At 37.0% G+C, this 19,401-nt stretch overlaps 1 protein-coding gene across 1 annotated transcript in view; it reads left to right on the top strand.

Annotated features, from left to right (window-relative positions):
• Positions 1 to 11,319, top strand: part of ANKK1 (ankyrin repeat and kinase domain containing 1) — a 108,970-nt gene extending 97,651 nt beyond the window's left edge. The window contains exons 6-8 of the mRNA XM_053690123.1: positions 3,475 to 3,578; positions 4,424 to 4,466; positions 8,926 to 11,319. Of these exons, the coding sequence (XP_053546098.1) occupies positions 3,475 to 3,578; positions 4,424 to 4,466; positions 8,926 to 10,193 (1,415 nt within the window). The 3' untranslated portion in view covers positions 10,194 to 11,319. The remainder of the gene's footprint in view (positions 1 to 3,474; positions 3,579 to 4,423; positions 4,467 to 8,925) is intronic.
• Positions 11,320 to 19,401: the final 8,082 nt, after the last annotated feature.

Below are 19,401 nucleotides of genomic sequence, written 5' to 3'. Positions count from 1 at the left end.
CTTTATAATTCCACTTGCTTGCTGGAGGTTTAGGTGACATATTCCAATTACGCCCCAGAATCCCCACAAACTTCCTCTGGTCAGCCTCTCTTTTTATCCAGCAAGACGACTTCTCTATAACAAAACAGACAAGCAAATGGTCTACACTCACTCCAGCAAGACGACTTCTCTATAACAAAACAGACAAGCAAATGGTCTACACTCACTCCAGCAAGACGACTTCTCTATAACAAAACAGACAAGCAAATGGTCTACACTCACTCCAGCAAGACGACTTCTCTATAACAAAACAGACAAGCAAATGGTCTACACTCACTCCAGCAAGACGACTTCTCTATAACAAAACAGACAAGCAAATGGTCTACACTCACTCCAGCAAGACGACTTCTCTATAACAAAACAGACAAGCAAATGGTCTACACTCACTCCAGCAAGACGACTTCTCTATAACAAAACAGACAAGCAAATGGTCTACACTCACTCCAGCAAGACGACTTCTCTATAACAAAACAGACAAGCAAATGGTCTACACTCACTCCAGCAAGACGACTTCTCTATAACAAAACAGACAAGCAAATGGTCTACACTCACTCCAGCAAGACGACTTCTCTATAACAAAACAGACAAGCAAATGGTCTACACTTACTCCAGCAAGACGACTTCTCTATAACAAAACAGACAAGCAAATGGTCTACACTCACTCCAGCAAGACGACTTCTCTATAAAAAAACAGACAAGCAAATGGTCTACACTCACTCCAGCAAGACGACTTCTCTATAACAAAACAGACAAGCAAATGGTCTACACTCACTCCAGCAAGACGACTTCTCTATAACAAAACAGACAAGCAAATGGTCTACACTCACTCCAGCAAGACGACTTCTCTATAACAAAACAGACAAGCAAATGGTCTACACTCACTCCAGCAAGACGACTTCTCTATAACAAAACAGACAAGCAAATGGTCTACACTCACTCCAGCAAGACGACTTCTCTATAACAAAACAGACAAGCAAATGGTCTACACTCACTCCAGCAAGACGACTTCTCTATAACAAAACAGGCAAGCAAATGGTCTACACTCACTACAGCAAGACGACTTCTCTATAACAAAACAGACAAGGAGTGAGTCTACACTCACTCCAGCAAGACGACTTCTCTATAACAAAACAGACAAGCAAATGGTCTACACTCACTCCAGCAAGACGACTTCTCTATAACAAAACAGACAAGCAAATGGTCTACACTCACTCCAGCAAGACGACTTCTCTTTAACAAAACAGACAAGCAAATGGTCTACACTCACTCCAGCAAGACGACTTCTCTATAACAAAACAGACAAGCAAATGGTCTACACTCACTCCAGCAAGACGACTTCTCTATAACAAAACAGACAAGCAAATGGTCTACACTCACTCCAGCAAGACGACTTCTCTATAACAAAACAGACAAGCAAATGGTCTACACTCACTCCAGCAAGACGACTTCTCTATAACAAAACAGACAAGCAAATGGTCTACACTCACTCCAGCAAGACGACTTCTCTATAACAAAACAGACAAGCAAATGGTCTACACTCACTCCAGCAAGACGACTTCTCTATAACAAAACAGACAAGCAAATGGTCTACACTCACTCCAGCAAGACGACTTCTCTATAAAAAAACAGACAAGCAAATGGTCTACACTCACTCCAGCAAGATGACTTCTCTATAACAAAACAGATAAGCAAATGGTCTACACTCACTCCAGCAAGACGACTTCTCTTTAACAAAACAGACAAGCAAATGGTCTACACTCACTCCAGCAAGACGACTTCTCGATAACAAAACAGACAAGCAAATGGTCTACACTCACTCCAGCAAGACGACTTCTCTATAACAAAACAGACAAGCAAATGGTCTACACTCACTCCAGCAAGACGACTTCTCTATAACAAAACAGACAAGCAAATGGTCTACACTCACTCCAGCAAGACGACTTCTCTATAACAAAACAGACAAGCAAATGGTCTACACTCACTCCAGCAAGATGACTTCTCTATAAAAAAACAGACAAGCAAATGGTCTACACTCACTCCAGCAAGATGACTTCTCTATAACAAAACAGATAAGCAAATGGTCTAAACTCACTCCAGCAAGACGACTTCTCTTTAACAAAACAGACAAGCAAATGGTCTACACTCACTCCAGCAAGACGACTTCTCGATAACAAAACAGACAAGCAAATGGTCTACACTCACTCCAGCAAGACGACTTCTCTATAACAAAACAGACAAGCAAATGGTCTACACTCACTCCAGCAAGACGACTTCTCTATAACAAAACAGACAAGCAAATGGTCTACACTCACTCCAGCAAGACGACTTCTCTGTAACAAAACAGACAAGCAAATGGTCTACACTCACTCCAGCAAGACGACTTCTCTATAACAAAACAGACAAGCAAATGGTCTACACTCACTCCAGCAAGACGACTTCTCTGTAACAAAACAGACAAGCAAATGGTCTACACTCACTCCAGCAAGACGACTTCTCTATAACAAACAGACAAGCAAATGGTCTACACTCACTCCAGCAAGACGACTTCTCTATAACAAAACAGACAAGCAAATGGTCTACACTCACTCCAGCAAGACGACTTCTCTATAACAAAACAGACAAGCAAATGGTCTACACTCACTCCAGCAAGACGACTTCTCTATAACAAAACAGACAAGCAAATGGTCTACACTCACTCAGGAACCGTAAAATATAATACCACAAAACAGCTTTTTGCAGATATTTTTTTAAAAAAATAAAAATTTTGCTATCTGTATTTTTTAGCTGTTTGGGGCTTTTTTTGGGCATTTATAAAATTAACCAGAGATCTGATATCTGGTTAATTTTATAAATGCTAATTGCTACCACGAGCTCTCTGTAGCATTAACCAGCCACTTGTAATGGCTGGTTATTTATCGAGCGCCTGCAAACGGGCAAATTTGCCCATTTGTAGATGCGCAATAAATTAGTGCTCCACTTGTAATATAGCCCTAAATGCTCTAATCTAATATTTAAAGCATGTATTCATTGCTATAGTGTCCCTTATTAATCACACAAGGGGTTAAATACATGGCTAAAGTCATAACTGAGAGCTAGAAGACATTGTACCCTCTGAGCAGATGATTGGTGGCCACAGTTATATACCATTCTTAGTGGCCCACTGGCCATATCCTTGTGTTGCAGCTTTCAGGTGAGATTGAATTATATTTTTAGCTTTCTTGTTTATCGTTTATGGAGGACTAAGACATAGCAAAGGACAATACTAGAAACATGACATGCACTCATTATTAGAAAATGTTATTGTTTTTAGATATAGGTGTTAAAATAGACCACATAGCATTGCAATGACATCATAATGCAAATATATAATTAGTAATGTGCTCTGAACTATGTATTCACCTGCTGTGTGTATGTTTTTCCTATTTCATTTTGTAGATATCATCCGTGAGACACACATGTTACTCTGCTTAGTGCAAAGCCCGTTACCTGACTCCAAAAAGGATCCAAACCTCTTCTTGCCTCCTGATACGCAGTCACCGGTAAAAAGTTCCGACTGGAAAGGGAGACCATAGTCAGAATTAGCATTTTCTCTTTTGCATTTGATGTTTTTATTGATGAATAAAACATAAAAGTAGGATTTATATGTAGACTTAGAAGTGTCTGAATAACCTTCATGCTATAAACTGACACTGTCTGTCAGATATTACCAAGGGATAAACGTAAAATATGTGCATATAGACTTAAAATAGGCATTAAACCCAGTCATGCTAAAATATATATATATATATTTGTACAATCTGTGCTTTTCAAGAAACATCAAACAAGTAAGGTGTGGATTTAATTGTGTACCAGAATATCAGAACTAAAAGGGTCATCCACCTTTTAAAAATAATATAATATTGGAAGACAAATAATATTGCATGAAATTAGCTAATGCCTACAAGCTACAAGCCTTCAAGAATAAACTATGTAAATATTCTAGGGCTAACTTCTCTGGTTTGAAGACACCATGTCAAGTATCTACCTATGGGCTTATTCACTGGCCTTGCTGTCCAAGTAGCCAACACTATAAAATACACTGTTCTCTGTTTCTTGCCCTGTGTGATACAAGTTGTTGGCCTACTACTGTCAATAAGATGCTATACTACCCATCTTACAAGGATACATGTTCTTGACCAGTTGTAAAGATTTTTTTTATGTTATGGTAAAAGCAAATGTCCCTAACTTGTAGAAGAAGAAATTATTTATGTCTAAGGACACCTGAAAAATGTATCTGATTTTTGCAGTGTAGTCCCATACACATATAGTGACACATACGCAGTACAGTGAATTAAATAACTGCATGTTTAACTGATATACATATTTCTTCTTTTACTATTTACAGACTGGAAAATCAAAGCCTTCTAGTTTTGAATTCCAAGACAGTGGTAAGTTTCAGTGTGATTTGTTTTGTTAATTTAGGACCAGGTTACAAGTGGCGCACTAACAGTTACGTGCAAGCGAAAAGGAGTTTATCACTGGTATTTGCCGGCATCAGCTTTGGCGCAATCGGGATTTACGTTAAAAAGAATACAGCTTCCTCAGAGCTCTGGTTAACTGTTTCTCGATATAATATAGTTGCACAAAACACATCACAAATACATAATTGAAGCCCATTGCTGACAAGTATAGGAAAACATGTAAAATCATATTTATGCAATATTCATATTTAATAAAGATTTTAACTATACATTTACTATAAATATTTCCCATTCCAATATTCTGCACTTATCAGAATCTTTTCTATGTATTCACAAATAGATATTCCTATATATATCTGTATATATCTATACCTATATATAATCATGTATATATATATAGGTATATGTACCAAAATACCATCAGATATATGTAGAAAAATGTTTTTATGAATAAACATATTCTGCTATGTGAAGAAAATTGGAATGAGAAATATTATATTTTCATGTCGGGTTAGCGCACTTGAGAATATGCAATCGGGTTTGCGCACAAATATGTTTTTTTCACACTTCATAATATGTGAAATATTAATATTTACATGTTGGGTTAGTGCACTTCAGAATATGCCCGCAATTAAATATTTTTTCACACTTGTTTTGCTCCATTGACTTCTATGGGGGAATACACTAATGCCCGTGATATTCTATGTTCAGGTTATCACGCAAGCGAAAAAGTTTACTTTCAACTTATAATACAAGAGCTACCCGACGTGTGCAAAAAGCTTTCTTCTAGCGGAGTTAGTGCTCGAACAAGAGAGTTAAATACCACCCACTTGTAATCTGGTCATTAATGTTAATATAAAATTGTACCCAATACAGCATAATGGCACAGTAAAAGTCAAATAAGAAGTGAACTAGAAAGCAGAATATGAGGTCTAGCGGTAAAAATGCAAAAAGTAAGGAAAAATGAGTGCAGAAACGTTTACACAAATGAATGGCATGACCTTGTCAAATGTATGTGTGTTATATTTCCTATGAAGGCGACAAGTCAATGAATACTATAAATATTTTAAAAAGGAGACATATAGGAACCAACTATTTAAAGCTCTCAATGTAATTTTTGCCTTTCTAAACATCTATGAAGGACTTAGCAGCCTTCTCAGACAATCTTTTCAAACCAGAGAGTGAATCATGCCCATGGGTCTAGATTCTATTTGACCTCTTAAATGTGGTAACTGTTCTGTAAAAATGATGTACAATTGTAGCATACAGGTGATACAGCTGTAATAGTTTAGCGGCTGCTCTTCCATATGGACGTATATTGACTGTAAAGCATTGAAAAGTTATCTCTCTCAAAGCTTACGGCTCAATGCACTAAGCAATGTATGCTGATTTTGAGCCTGTGTGGGGCTTGCACCTCTGAGTTGGTGGATATAAATCACCTGAACATGCGAGAGAAGGGGGCGGCAGTTTGTGTGTAATGATCCAGGGAGCAGATGTACAGTGATCACTACAAAGCTGGGCAGACATTTTTCCATGTCACAAACCTTGTCCCCACCCGGCTTAGTACATTGGGCCCTTTATAACATTTATAAACTTTATTTCAACCTGTGAACCCACATTTTACCATTTCTCTAAATCCCTAGGTCTATTCCCAACCTTAATTCCTAACCAGAATCATAATCCCACATTTAACTCTAAATCCTGAACTTAATTCTATGCTATGAAGTTAAACTTGCCCCCTACCCTAACTTTATCTTTACCCAATTGTAGATCTAAATATAGAACCTACTTCTAATATAAAAATGATTCAGTAAGTCTTAGGCAACAATTTCATGTTTTATACAATTGTCCTCATAGAATAAATTGTTAATTATTAGATTTATTTGGGGCTTTTGCTCCTATCAAGATTAAGCAGATGTTTCCCACTCATGGGTGATTTCCCTGTCAGCCAGTGGGCAATAATACAGGAGTATCACTGTTTACTTCATAATAATGCTCATTGGTTACATATACTTCCTATTAATAGTTATTGTCTGATGGGTACTTCCAAAAAATATTCATTGGTTGATATGTACATTTTTCTTATGCTGCTTAGCTGATAGGTACTTCCTAATAATGCTCATTGGATGATACTTAATTCATACTAACTTTCATTTGCTTATATTCACTTCCTGCTAATGCTTATTGACTGATAGGTACTTCCTATTAATGGAAAAAAGTATTTTTCCAGCCACCAGTTAAACTTTAAAAAGACCTTTATTCATTTCTTACAGGGTTCATCATATCAACAACGTTTCAAACCTATGCCAGGTTCTTAATCATGACATGATTAAGAACCTGGCATAGGTTTGAAACGTTGTTGATATGATGGACCCTGTAAGAAATGAATAAAGGTCTTTTTAAAGTTTAACTGGTGGCTGGAAAAATACTTTTTTTGGATATACATTGGGGTCTGGCTAACCCTTTTCCCGTGCCCCAGAAGGAAAATAGGTACTGTCTTTCGCTATCATATTTACAATACTTCCTATTAATGCTCATTGGATGATAGATACTTCCTATTAATGCCCATGGCATCGGCTGATAGCAACTTCCTACTAACTTTCATTGGCTTATAGGCACTTCCTGCTAATGCTTATTGACTAATAGGTACTTCCAATTAATGCTCATTGGATGATAGATACTTCCTATTAATGCCCATGGCATCGGCTGATAGCTACTTCCTACTAACTTTAGGAAGTTAGTTAAAAATGATTCAGTAAGTCTTAGGCAACAATTTCATGTTTTATACAATTGTCCTCATAGAATAAATTGTTAATTATTAGATTTATTTGGGGCTTTTGCTCCTATCAAGATTAAGCAGATGTTTCCCACTCATGGGTGATTTCCCTGTCAGCCAGTGGGCAATAATACAGGAGTATCACTGTTTACTTCATAATAATGCTCATTGGTTACATATACTTCCTATTAATAGTTATTGTCTGATGGGTACTTCCAAAAAATATTCATTGGTTGATATGTACATTTTTCTTATGCTGCTTAGCTGATAGGTACTTCCTAATAATGCTCATTGGATGATACTTAATTCATACTAACTTTCATTTGCTTATATTCACTTCCTGCTAATGCTTATTGACTGATAGGTACTTCCTATTAATGGAAAAAAGTATTTTTCCAGCCACCAGTTAAACTTTAAAAAGACCTTTATTCATTTCTTACAGGGTTCATCATATCAACAACGTTTCAAACCTATGCCAGGTTCTTAATCATGTCATGATTAAGAACCTGGCATAGGTTTGAAACGTTGTTGATATGATGAACCCTGTAAGAAATGAATAAAGGTCTTTTTAAAGTTTAACTGGTGGCTGGAAAAATACTTTTTTTGGATATACATTGGGGTCTGGCTAACCCTTTTCCCGTGCCCCAGAAGGAAAATAGGTACTGTCTTTCGCTATCATATTTACAATACTTCCTATTAATGCTCATTGGATGATAGATACTTCCTATTAATGCCCATGGCATCGGCTGATAGCAACTTCCTACTAACTTTCATTGGCTTATAGGCACTTCCTGCTAATGCTTATTGACTAATAGGTACTTCCAATTAATGCTCATTGGATGATAGATACTTCCTATTAATGCCCATGGCATCGGCTGATAGCTACTTCCTACTAACTTTAATTGGCTTATAGGCACTTCCTGCTAATGCTTATTGACTGATAGGTACTTCCAATTAATGCTCATTGGATGATAGATACTTCCTATTAATTGCCATGGCATCGGCTGATAGCAACTTCCTACTAACTTTCATTGGCTTATAGGCACTTCCTGCTAATGCTTATTGACTGATAGGTACTTCCAATTAATGCTCATTGGATGATAGATACTTCCTATTAATGCCCATGGCATCGGCTGATAGCTACTTCCTACTAACTTTCATTGGCTTATAGGCACTTCCTGCTAATGCTTATTGACTGATAGGTACTTCCTATTAATGCTTATTGGATGATAGATACTTCCTATTAATGTTCATCGGCTGATAGTTACTTCTTCTAACTTTTATTTTCTTATAGGCACTTCCTGCTAATGCTTTTTTATTGATAGGTACTTCCTGCCAATGCTCATTGGCTGACAAGTGATTCCATCTAATGCCCATGTTTAAGTGATGATCTTTGATATCAATGATAGAGCATTTTTTTAATGTACTTTTGCCTTCAGTTTATTCCTGTGTAATCACCAGTGATCCAGTCATTAAAATATCTTCTGTGTCTAGCTCATGTGGATAATGTTGTGGTATATTTTAGAGACTTTAGAACATGCTTCATATATTATACATTAACATAAACTGTATTAGCCATTTATGAACCATACATAGTATTTTAATTTAGTTTTGTAAGTACTAAATATGTTTTTTTTTCCCTTAAAACAGTCATCATGTGTATGTCAGATGTATCCTGTGCCGATGAAAATAACTTCACTTTACTCCACTTTGCTGCAAGTGAAGGAGATCTTGAGAAAGTGAAGCATTTTCTCAGCCTCAGACTTGATGTGAATTGTAGTTCTTCCAACGGATACACCCCTCTTATAATTGCAGTACAAAAAAAGAGGTTAGATATATGCACTTATCTAATAGAAAATGGAGCAGATGTCAATATAGCTGACAAGGACAAATGGTCTCCGCTTCATTTTGCAGCTCAGAGTGGAGATGACAGAATTGCTAGACTATTGTTGGATCATTCAGCCATAGTAGATGCAAGAGAATTTGATGAATGGACTCCGCTTCACTTAGCATCACAAAATGGCTTTGAGAATATAGCTCGGCTCCTTTTTAGTCGCCATGCTGATCCGAACTGTCAGGAGGTAGAAGGAAAAACTGCCCTTCATATGGCTTCTTATTTTGGTCATTATGAACTAGCTAGGTTATTGGTTAGCCAAGGATCTGATCTAGACAGGAGACAGAAGAACAACAGAACTGCTCTTCACATTGCTGCTGAAAAAGGACATTTTAGAGTGGTGCAACATCTCATACAAAAAGGAGCAAATGTGAACTGCATTGATGAATGCTATTACAGTCCTCTGCATATGGCAGCAATCAAGGGTAAGAGTATGATTTGTAAACAGCTGATAAAGAATGGAGCCCACGTCAATGGGAAAAACCATCAAGGATGGACACCTATGCACCTTGCAGTATTCAAAGGAAACACAGAAATAATTAATTTACTCAAAGAGAATGGCGCTCAAGTGGATGCTGTAGGAGACATGATGTGGACTCCACTCCATTTGGCTGTACGTTACTGTGAAGATTCTGTCATTTCTCATCTCCTTGACCTTGGCGCTGACCCAAATATTGCTGAGATGTCAGGCTGGACAGCGCTGCACCTTGCTGTTCAGAGAGCTGCCTTCTGTTGCATTGTTAACCTTCTAGAACACAAAGCAGATGTAGATGCAAAAAATATGTTTGGCTGGACTCCATTACATGTTGCAGTGTTAAATGCTAATGCAGCAATCATAAAGACTCTGATACTCGCTAATGCTAGCCTGGGAGCAGAAGACAACACTGGATGTAACCCCCTTCAGTTAGCCATTATAAATAGAAAACATGACATTGTAGCTCTACTTGAGGGCAAGGACAATGTTTCCAGTAGCTCTGATGAAACTGGTGAAGAACAAGGCCCTTACCTGCATTTCTCAGAGTAGATTCTATTATCCTGGTATAAATTAGCAGACCATGGATATAAATAAAGTATGAAGTGAGTAGGGCCTCTAAAAGCAAATGTTTATTTAATTAAACAGAATAGAAATCAATGAAGTAAACTAGATAGGAATTTATAGTCAAATTACAAAAACAAAAAGGCCTAATACAGTCCAAGCTTGGTATCCAAGGCAAAACATAAAGTGTAGGCAGAGAGTTAAGGCAGGGGGGCAACCAGATTTGAGTCAAAGTCTGAAACCAAAATTGTTCCATAGTAGAGTCACAAGGGAAAAGCAGAGGCCCTTAGCATCCATTAATTAATGTTTGGGGACAGTGATACAACATCGGCTGCAGAAATGTAATATTGTAAAAACAATTGTTTGTGAAGTACCATCCCCTGCTATAGAGAAACCAAATGTACAAGAGTAGAAAGATCCTGCATCAAATAGGGTCAAAGAATACAAATCATGCCAGAAGCCTGAACTGTATACTGACTTCTAATAAGGGCACAGTGAGTGACCTAGCACAGCTGTGTAATTATGAGAAACACTGATTGTGTGCGCGTTAACATGCGCATGTGCATATATTTCACCACGCGTTTCACCTGAGTTTCATGCATTTTTATAGGATAAAAACAGAATTCCAACATTTGAAGAAACATTATCCATATTATATTAAAAATATGGTAAATAAACACTCAATTTAGGATAAACCACGTCAATATGATATTAACAGTTTTCTAATGTAAATAGTACGTGTGTGAGAAATCATTCTATAGCTTCACATAAAAAAGTTTATGTTCTCTAAACAATAAGGGCTTTTTCACCTCTACCAAGTTATTGGACTGAATTTTGCAGAATTCTGAACCTGCAATATGCTACGCAGCATCCATTAGACAGCTAAGTATACAGTATCTGTCCCTAAAAGGTTTCATAAACAATTCTCAAGAATGTTTTAAAACGAGTGTCCCTGAACGCCAAACAATGTGAATATTTCTAACAACACGACAATTGTAAATGCTGTTTATACTTTTATTTTCTGCAGTGCTGGTGTACATTATGCATATTTAAAAAATGACTTAAATGTTCCTTTGTGGTTGAAAACTCAATAAAATATTCATATCTAAAAGCAGTTCTTGTTGTATTAGTATTTCCTTACAGACAATGGGAGTTCTTAGTCAAGAAAAAAAAACATTTAATGTGAATCTTCCATTGTATTATGTGCTGATTTACTGTTCTGTGGTTAAACACATGCTCTGCAAGGTAGATCATTGTATTATGTTCTGATTTACTGCTCTGTGGATAAACACATGCTCTGCAAGATCATTGTATTATGTGCTGATTTACTGGATAAACACATGCTCTGCAAGATCATTGTATTATGTGCTGATTTACTGGATAAACACATGCTCTGCAAGATAGATCATTGTATTATGTTCTGATTTACTGCTCTGTGGATAAACACATGCTCTGCAAGATCATTGTATTATGTGCTGATTTACTGGATAAACACATGCTCTGCAAGATCATTGTATTATGTGCTGATTTACTGATCTGTGGTTAAACACATGCTCTGCAAGATCATTGTATTATGTGCTGATTTACTGCTCTGTGGATAAACACATGCTCTGCAAGATCATTGTATTATGTTCTGATTTACTGCTCTGTGGTTAAACACATGCTCTGCAAGATCATTGTATTATGTTCTGATTTACTGATCTGTGGTTAAACACATGCTCTGCAAGATCATTGTATTATGTTCTGATTTACTGATCTGTGGATAAACACATGCTCTGCAAGATCATTGTATTATGTTCTGATTTACTGATCTGTGGTTAAACACATGCTCTGCAAGATCATTGTATTATGTGCTGATTTACTGCTCTGTGGATAAACACATGCTCTGCAAGATCATTGTATTATGTGCTAATTTCCTGCTCTGTGCTTAAACACATGCTCTGCAAGATCATTGTATTATGTCTGTGCTGATTTACTGGATAAACACATGCTCTGCAAGATCATTGTATTATGATCTTGCAGATCTTAAAGGCACATAACGTGCAAAAAGAAAATCCTGTAATATCTTAGCGCATTTAACAATCAGAAAGTTTTTAATGAGCTCATTGTAAATGGAGCTGAAAGTGAAAACTGCAGCACAGTGTCATTTGTTCAGCTGCTGTTTTAGAAGCCATCAATATGCCAAAAATGTTTTACATCACGGCTATGTCAAGCTTGGTCAGTAATGCAAACACAAAACGCTCTAACAAATTAGATAAATGTTATTTTTTTATTTAGATGTTCTGTTTACATCTGAATTTACCTTGTTTATTAGCTAGTCAATACCACCCAACCACTAACCTCTTTTAAACCATGAACCCTCCTCCAAGGTTCCCAATCCATTAGGGCCACACATTAAATACTCCACACAAACCTCCAGAAGATCTATGCTTGGATTCTTATTCCACGTGTTATTCCCTCTTATCTGAAGACCTGTGGTTCCTAATTTTCTTCCCATTACTGGGGACTTCAGTCTTTGTTGAAATCTTGTTATTTTAGTGACCTCTGTCCTTCTACCACTGGGGCGTTGGCTTTGCACTATATTTACACCATTTTATTTTGCTTTAAGAGGACAGTAACGTGAACATTAAGCTTTTATAATTCAGATAGAGCATGCAATTAAAAAAACAAATTAACTTCTAATATCCAATGTACTTGTACTTGTTTTGAGCACAATATGGCAGCTGTGTTTGCAATGTTATACATTGTTGCAAAACATTGTCACCATCTACTGTTTACGGTGTATACCATTATGAAAACATTTAGGCCTAGATTACGAGTTGTGCGTTAGCCTTAAAAAGCAGCGTTAAGAGGTAAGGTTATCTTCAAGGGGTTAGTGTTAGGTTTTTTTAAGAGGGTATTGGGTGGTTTTTAGAGTAGGGTTGGTTGTGTGGGTGGTGGGTTTTAATGTCTGGGGGGGGATTGTAATTTTTTTTTCAGGTAAAAGAGCTGATTACTTTGTGGCAATGCCCCGCAAAAGGCCCTTTAAAGGGCTATTTGTAATTTAGTGTAGGATAGGGCTTTTTTATTTTGGGGGGGACTTTTTAATTTTGTTAGGGGATTAGATTAGGTGTAATTAGTTTAAAAATCTCTTAATTTCTTTATTATTTTCTGTAATTTAGTGTTTGTTTTTTTGTACTTATAATATTTAATTGTAATTAATTGTATTTAATTTAGGTAATTAATTTAATTGTAGTGTAGTGTTAGGTGTAATTTTAATTTAGGTTAGGTTTTATTTTGCAGGTAAATTTGTCTTTATTTTAACTAGGTAGTTATTAAATAGTTAATAACTATTTAATAACTATTGTACCTAGTTAAAATAAATACAAACTTGCCTGTAAAATAAAAATAAACTCTAAGCTAGATACAATGTAACTATTAGTTATATTGTAGCTAGCTTAGGGTTTATTTTATAGGTATTTAGTTTTAAATAGGAATTATTTAGTTAATTGTAGCAATTTTATTCAGATTTATTTTAATTATATTTAAGTTAGGGGGTGTTTGGGTTAGACTTAGGTTTAGGGGTAACTTTATTATAGTGGCGGCGACGTTGGGGTGGCAGATTAGGGGTTAATAAATGTAGGTAGGTTGCGGCGACATTGGGGGCGGCAGAGTAGGGGTCAATAAATAAAATGTAGGTGTCGGCGATGTTGGGGGCAGTAGATTAGGGGTTCATAAGTATAATGTAGGTGGCGGCGGTGTCCGGAGCGGCAGATTAGGGGTTAATAATATAATGCAGGTGGCGGCGATGTTGGGGGCGGCAGATTAGGGGTTAATAAGTGTAAGATTAGGGGTGTTTAGACTCTTTGCAGCTATGATTGATTTTGGATAATATTGTTAATATACACTGAGAAAAAAAAAATGAAACAATATTGTGAAGGTACAATGTTGCTATTTTATTTTGTGTGCATAATAATAATAATAATAATAGGCCACTGTAGTGTTTTCAACCTCCCCAATGTTAAGGAAGATCCTTGGGTTATTAAAAGAGAATGCTGTGTAGGAATATTTGTATCAAAGATGTAACTAGGAACAGTGGCGTCACTAGGGTTGGTGTCACCCAGTGCGGTAAGTTATGGTGTCACCCACCCCCCAAAATGTTTTTTTTTTTACTGCAAGAAGAGGATTTCATAGAAAAGGCAAACTTCTCCAATGGACAGAAAGCAGACACACACTAACACAAAAATACAGGCACACACATAAACACTCAGACAGACTTAAAAACACACTCAGATGCACACACAAATACTTGGAAACACACTCAGGCACACACAAAAACACAGAAAAAAAGACTCAGACACACACAAAAACACTCAGACACACACAAACACTTAGACACACACAGAGAAACATCTGACACACACACAAACACTCAGACACACAAACAAAAACACTCAGGCACACACACAAAAACACTCAAACATACACACACACACACACACACACACACAAAACACTCAGACACACACACAAAAACACTCAGGCACACACACAGAAACACTCAGATACACACACAAAAACACTCAGGCACACACACAGAAACACTCAAGCACACACACAAAAACACTCAGATACACACACACACAAACACTCAGACACACACACATACAAAATATGTAAACTGCACTGCATTAATTATAAAGCTCATGTCTAGAGCTGCTCCCTGGCTCAGCAGAGCATCAAATTAAAGATAAACATTGCACTCTAAAAATAAATCACTAAAGAAAAGGTTTAGGCGTGCAAACTATGAAAATTCTGCTCTCTGACTCTGTTCCTCTGTCAGTGCACAGCCCCGGGCCGCTTGCCTACCGCTTCTTATGGCCAATCACCTCTGCACTCTGCCCACCCTCAGACCCCCATCCGCCCTCCCCTCCTACCTCTTCAGTGTGCACTTAGTGTACCGTAAACTGCACCGGTCTGGTGGGCATCATACGTGGCTCCTTCACTTTACAGACAGTGTCAGACAGTCATGCGGTCAGGTGCCAGGCATTCCCCTCACAATTTCCCGGTTCCTGTTTAGAGAGACATCACAGCAGCGAGTGACTCCATTGTTCCACACGTCACTGAGCAGTGAGCACAGATAGGCAGGCAGGTTTAGGCTAGCAGCGCAACTTCGCAAGCCCCACGGCACGCCCACAACATTCATAGTGAAATTGGGCAGGGGAGGAGCAAAGTACAACAAGCAAAAGCAGCCGGGAAAACTATTTGTGGAAATTGCGGCGCGGGCTCAAGGGGCAAAAAATAAGTGTCTACAACTTCCCCAGTCCCACTAATGTTCACAAATGCTGGCCCCTCTAATAAAAAAAAATCTATGCATCTCTACATTGTATTTCTTTGAATTTCAATAAAATTTAAAAAAAAAAATATTTTGCTGGTGGTGTCACCCCCTGGAGGGTGTCACCCGGGTGCAGCCCTCACCCCCTAGTGATGCCACTGACTAGGAAAATCTATATATATGCAATTAACCCACTTGTCAATCAAATAATCAAAGGGATACATCACTGCTATTTAGTTGTGGAGGGGTTGCTCAATGCCAAATAAATCATCAACAAATGGGAGAGAGAAAGGGCAGAGGCACATATAGAGAACTTACTTGAAAATATATAATAGAGAGGGACTGTCTACCAGAATATATTTAAACTTAAAGGGACAAAAAAAACAATTTTTTTCTTTTATGATTTATATAGAACATTACATTTTAAACAACTTTCTAATTTACCTCTATTATCAAATGTTCTTAGTTTTCTTGTTATCCATTGTTGAAAAGCAGGGCTGTAAGCTCAAGAGTGTGCACATGTCTGCAGCACTATATAGCAGCAGTTTTGCAACAATGTTATGCATTAGCCGGAGCACTAGATGGCAGCACTATTTCCTTTAATGTAGTGCTTAAGGCATGTGTACGCTATCTACCTAGGTATCTCTTCAACAAAGAATAACATGAGAGTGAAATTAATTTGATAATAGAAGTAAATTGGAAAATTGTATTCTCTATCTGAATCGTGAAAGAAGAATTTTGGGTTTAATGTCCCTTTAACGTTTATTATGACAACCATAAAAAAGTCAGAGAGAATATGTTAATATAAAATACTAAAAATCTAAAATGGAAAAAGAATCCAAGCAGTATAAAGAGTCGAATAATAAACCATTAGAATAGCACCATGGAGCAATTTGCATTAGTTGTCCCATTGTGTGTGCAGTGCCAAAAACACTATCTATCTAAAGAGGACACAGTCCCCTGAAAAATTAACTATGAGCAGTGCTCATACAATTACTAAAACTTGTTGGGTCCGTGCATATATATATATATTGCAAAAATTATCTCTGATACTGCAAAGCTCAAATCAATCCCATTTATATACTGCTAGAGATTCAAAGAAAATGTCTGATGCGCATTTCGCTGTTAGGCTTTCTTAAAGGCTTTCTCAAATGTCTAGGTTGGGCAGCATAAATTGTGGTAGGTTGAGGTTGCAGTAAGGAAAATTAGGATGTATGGGATCTATTGTGGTTATGGAAGAATTGAGGTTGGCATCAAGGTTGAAGTTAATTTTGATTAGTAGAGTTAACTGGAGTTGGGTGAGGTCACGATGTGGGCTATGATTCAGGGAAGTCATGGTTTCCTTTTGTGGCTAAGGGAAGTTGCTATTTTTTTTTTTAGTTTAGCAAATTGCATATGTAAGGACCTTGCCCTTACCCAAGATGGCTGCTGTAATAGTTGTATTGAGGAAGAGAAATGCCATCTGGGAAGGGGGAGGAGTTGTTAGTGCTGAGGAGATTTCTTAGGTGTTAAGAGAAGTGTGGAGCTTGCACAGACTTTGAGATGGGGGAAGAAAGTTGCTGTTTCCAAGCTGAAAGAAGTTATTCAGACTAATGCATGGATTCCAGAGACAGTTCAGACATTGCTACATGTGGCTGCTGCAGAACCTTTTATTTGTACTGTGTCAGCCATTATCTGCTGTTTTAAGATCTCCATAACTTCATGTTAACTAAATGCAAGAGAAAAGATATACTAGTCATATGTGATGTGCTGCAGAGTTTTATATTAAAGAGATAACCCAGAGAATATTCTAGAAGTTATTCTACCTAAACAGTTTGCATAAATACACTAAATGGATTGCACAGCTGCATTACATAGGGAAGTAACTGAGTGTGATGTGCTGCAGAGTTGTTGTATAGTAAAGAGATAACCCAGAGAATATTCTAGCAGTTTATTCTGCCTGAACAGTTTGCACAAATACACTAAATGGATTGCACAGCTGCATTACATAAGGAAGTAACTGAGTGTGATGTATATTAAAGAGATAACCCAGAGAATATTCTAGAAGTTATTCTGCCTAAACAGTTTGCATAAATACACTAAATGGATTGCACAGCTGCATTACATAAGGAAGTAACTGAGTGTGATGTATATTAAAGAGATAACCCAGAGAATATTCTAGAAGTTATTCTGCCTAAACAGTTTGCATGAATACACTAAATGATTGCACAGCTGCATTACATAAGGAAGTAACTGAGTGTGATGTGCTGCAGAGTTGTTGTATATTAAATAGATAACCCAGAGAATATTCTAGAAGTTATTCTGCCTGAACAGTTTGCACAAATACACTAAATGATTGCACAGCTGCATTACATAAGGAAGTAACTGAGTGTGATGTATATTAAAGAGATAACCCAGAGAATATTCTAGAAGTTATTCTGCCTAAACAGTTTGCATAAATACACTAAATGGATTGCACAGCTGCATTACATAAGGAAGTAACTGAGTGTGATGTATATTAAAGAGATAACCCAGAGAATATTCTAGAAGTTATTCTGCCTAAACAGTTTGCATGAATACACTAAATGGATTGCTCAGCTGCATTACATAAGGAAGTAACTGAGTGTGTTGTATATTAAAGAGATAACCCAGAGAATATTCTAGAAGTTATTCTGCCTAAACAGTTTGCATGAATACACTAAATGATTGCACAGCTGCATTACATAAGGAAGTAACTGAGTGTGATGTGCTGCAGAGTTGTTGTATATTAAAGAGATAACCCAGAGAATATTCTAGAAGTTATTCTGCCTAAACAGTTTGCATAAATACACTAAATGGATTGCACAGCTGCATTACATAAGGAAGTAACGGAGTGTGATGTGCTGCAGAGTTGTTGTATATTAAAGAGATAACCCAGAGAATATTCTAGAAGTTATTCTGCTTAAACAGTTTGCATAAATACACTAAATGGATTGCACAGCTCCATTACATAAGGAAGTAACTGAGTGTGATGTGCTGCAGAGTTGTTGTATATTAAAGAGATAACCCAGAGAATATTCTAGAAGTTATTCTGCCTAAACAGTTTGCATAGATACATTAAATGGATTGCACAGCTGCATTACATAGGGAAGTAACTGAGTGTGATGTGCTGCAGAGTTGTTGTATATTAAAGAGATAACCCAGAGAATATTCTAGAAGTTATTCTGCCTAAACAGTTTGCATAAATACACTAAATGGATTGCACAGCTGCATTACATAAGGAAGTAACTGAGTGTGATGTATATTAAAGAGATAACCCAGAGAATATCCTATAAGTTATTCTGCCTGAACAGTTTGCACAAATACACTGACTGGATTTATAAAGCTACATTACATAAGGGCATAACTGTGAGATTTCTGCAGCTGTTTGTAGTAAAAGAGTGACTGACTTTGCAGTATAAGGCAAGTGGATTGCTGAAATTCAGTAATAAAGTAGAGACTTATGTTATTCAGTATTTCTGAGGAGAAGTTTTCTTGAGCACTGCATCGATCACAAGCAGCGCTCTCTAGCTTCGTTCACAAGCAGTAAGGGATAATTACCTCAACTAAATTCTATTAAGTATATGAAATTGCATTGTACAGCACCACCTCAAAGTATTTTACAACAACAGTTATGTTATTATTTCATGAGCTCATGAAGGACTTCTGAGTTAAAAAAAAGGTATACTGATGTCATAAGAAGATATTGTGATTAACATTATTATTTGTATTTGTTGCACTGTATGTTATTGGTTAAACACTTTATAATAATCAAAGCAACATTTTATTTGAAGATTTCTTGTGTGGTTATTACTTGTTTTCTTTTTGTACTAAAATCTTATAGGACCCCACACCCTATTATTCTAGGGTGTCCCATATAGGTGG

This window comes from Bombina bombina, chromosome 8, assembly GCF_027579735.1.
Source record: "Bombina bombina isolate aBomBom1 chromosome 8, aBomBom1.pri, whole genome shotgun sequence".
Taxonomy (NCBI): domain Eukaryota; kingdom Metazoa; phylum Chordata; class Amphibia; order Anura; family Bombinatoridae; genus Bombina; species Bombina bombina.
The sequence above is the reverse complement of the archived record's forward strand: the minus strand, read 5'-3'. Positions and strand labels throughout refer to the sequence as shown.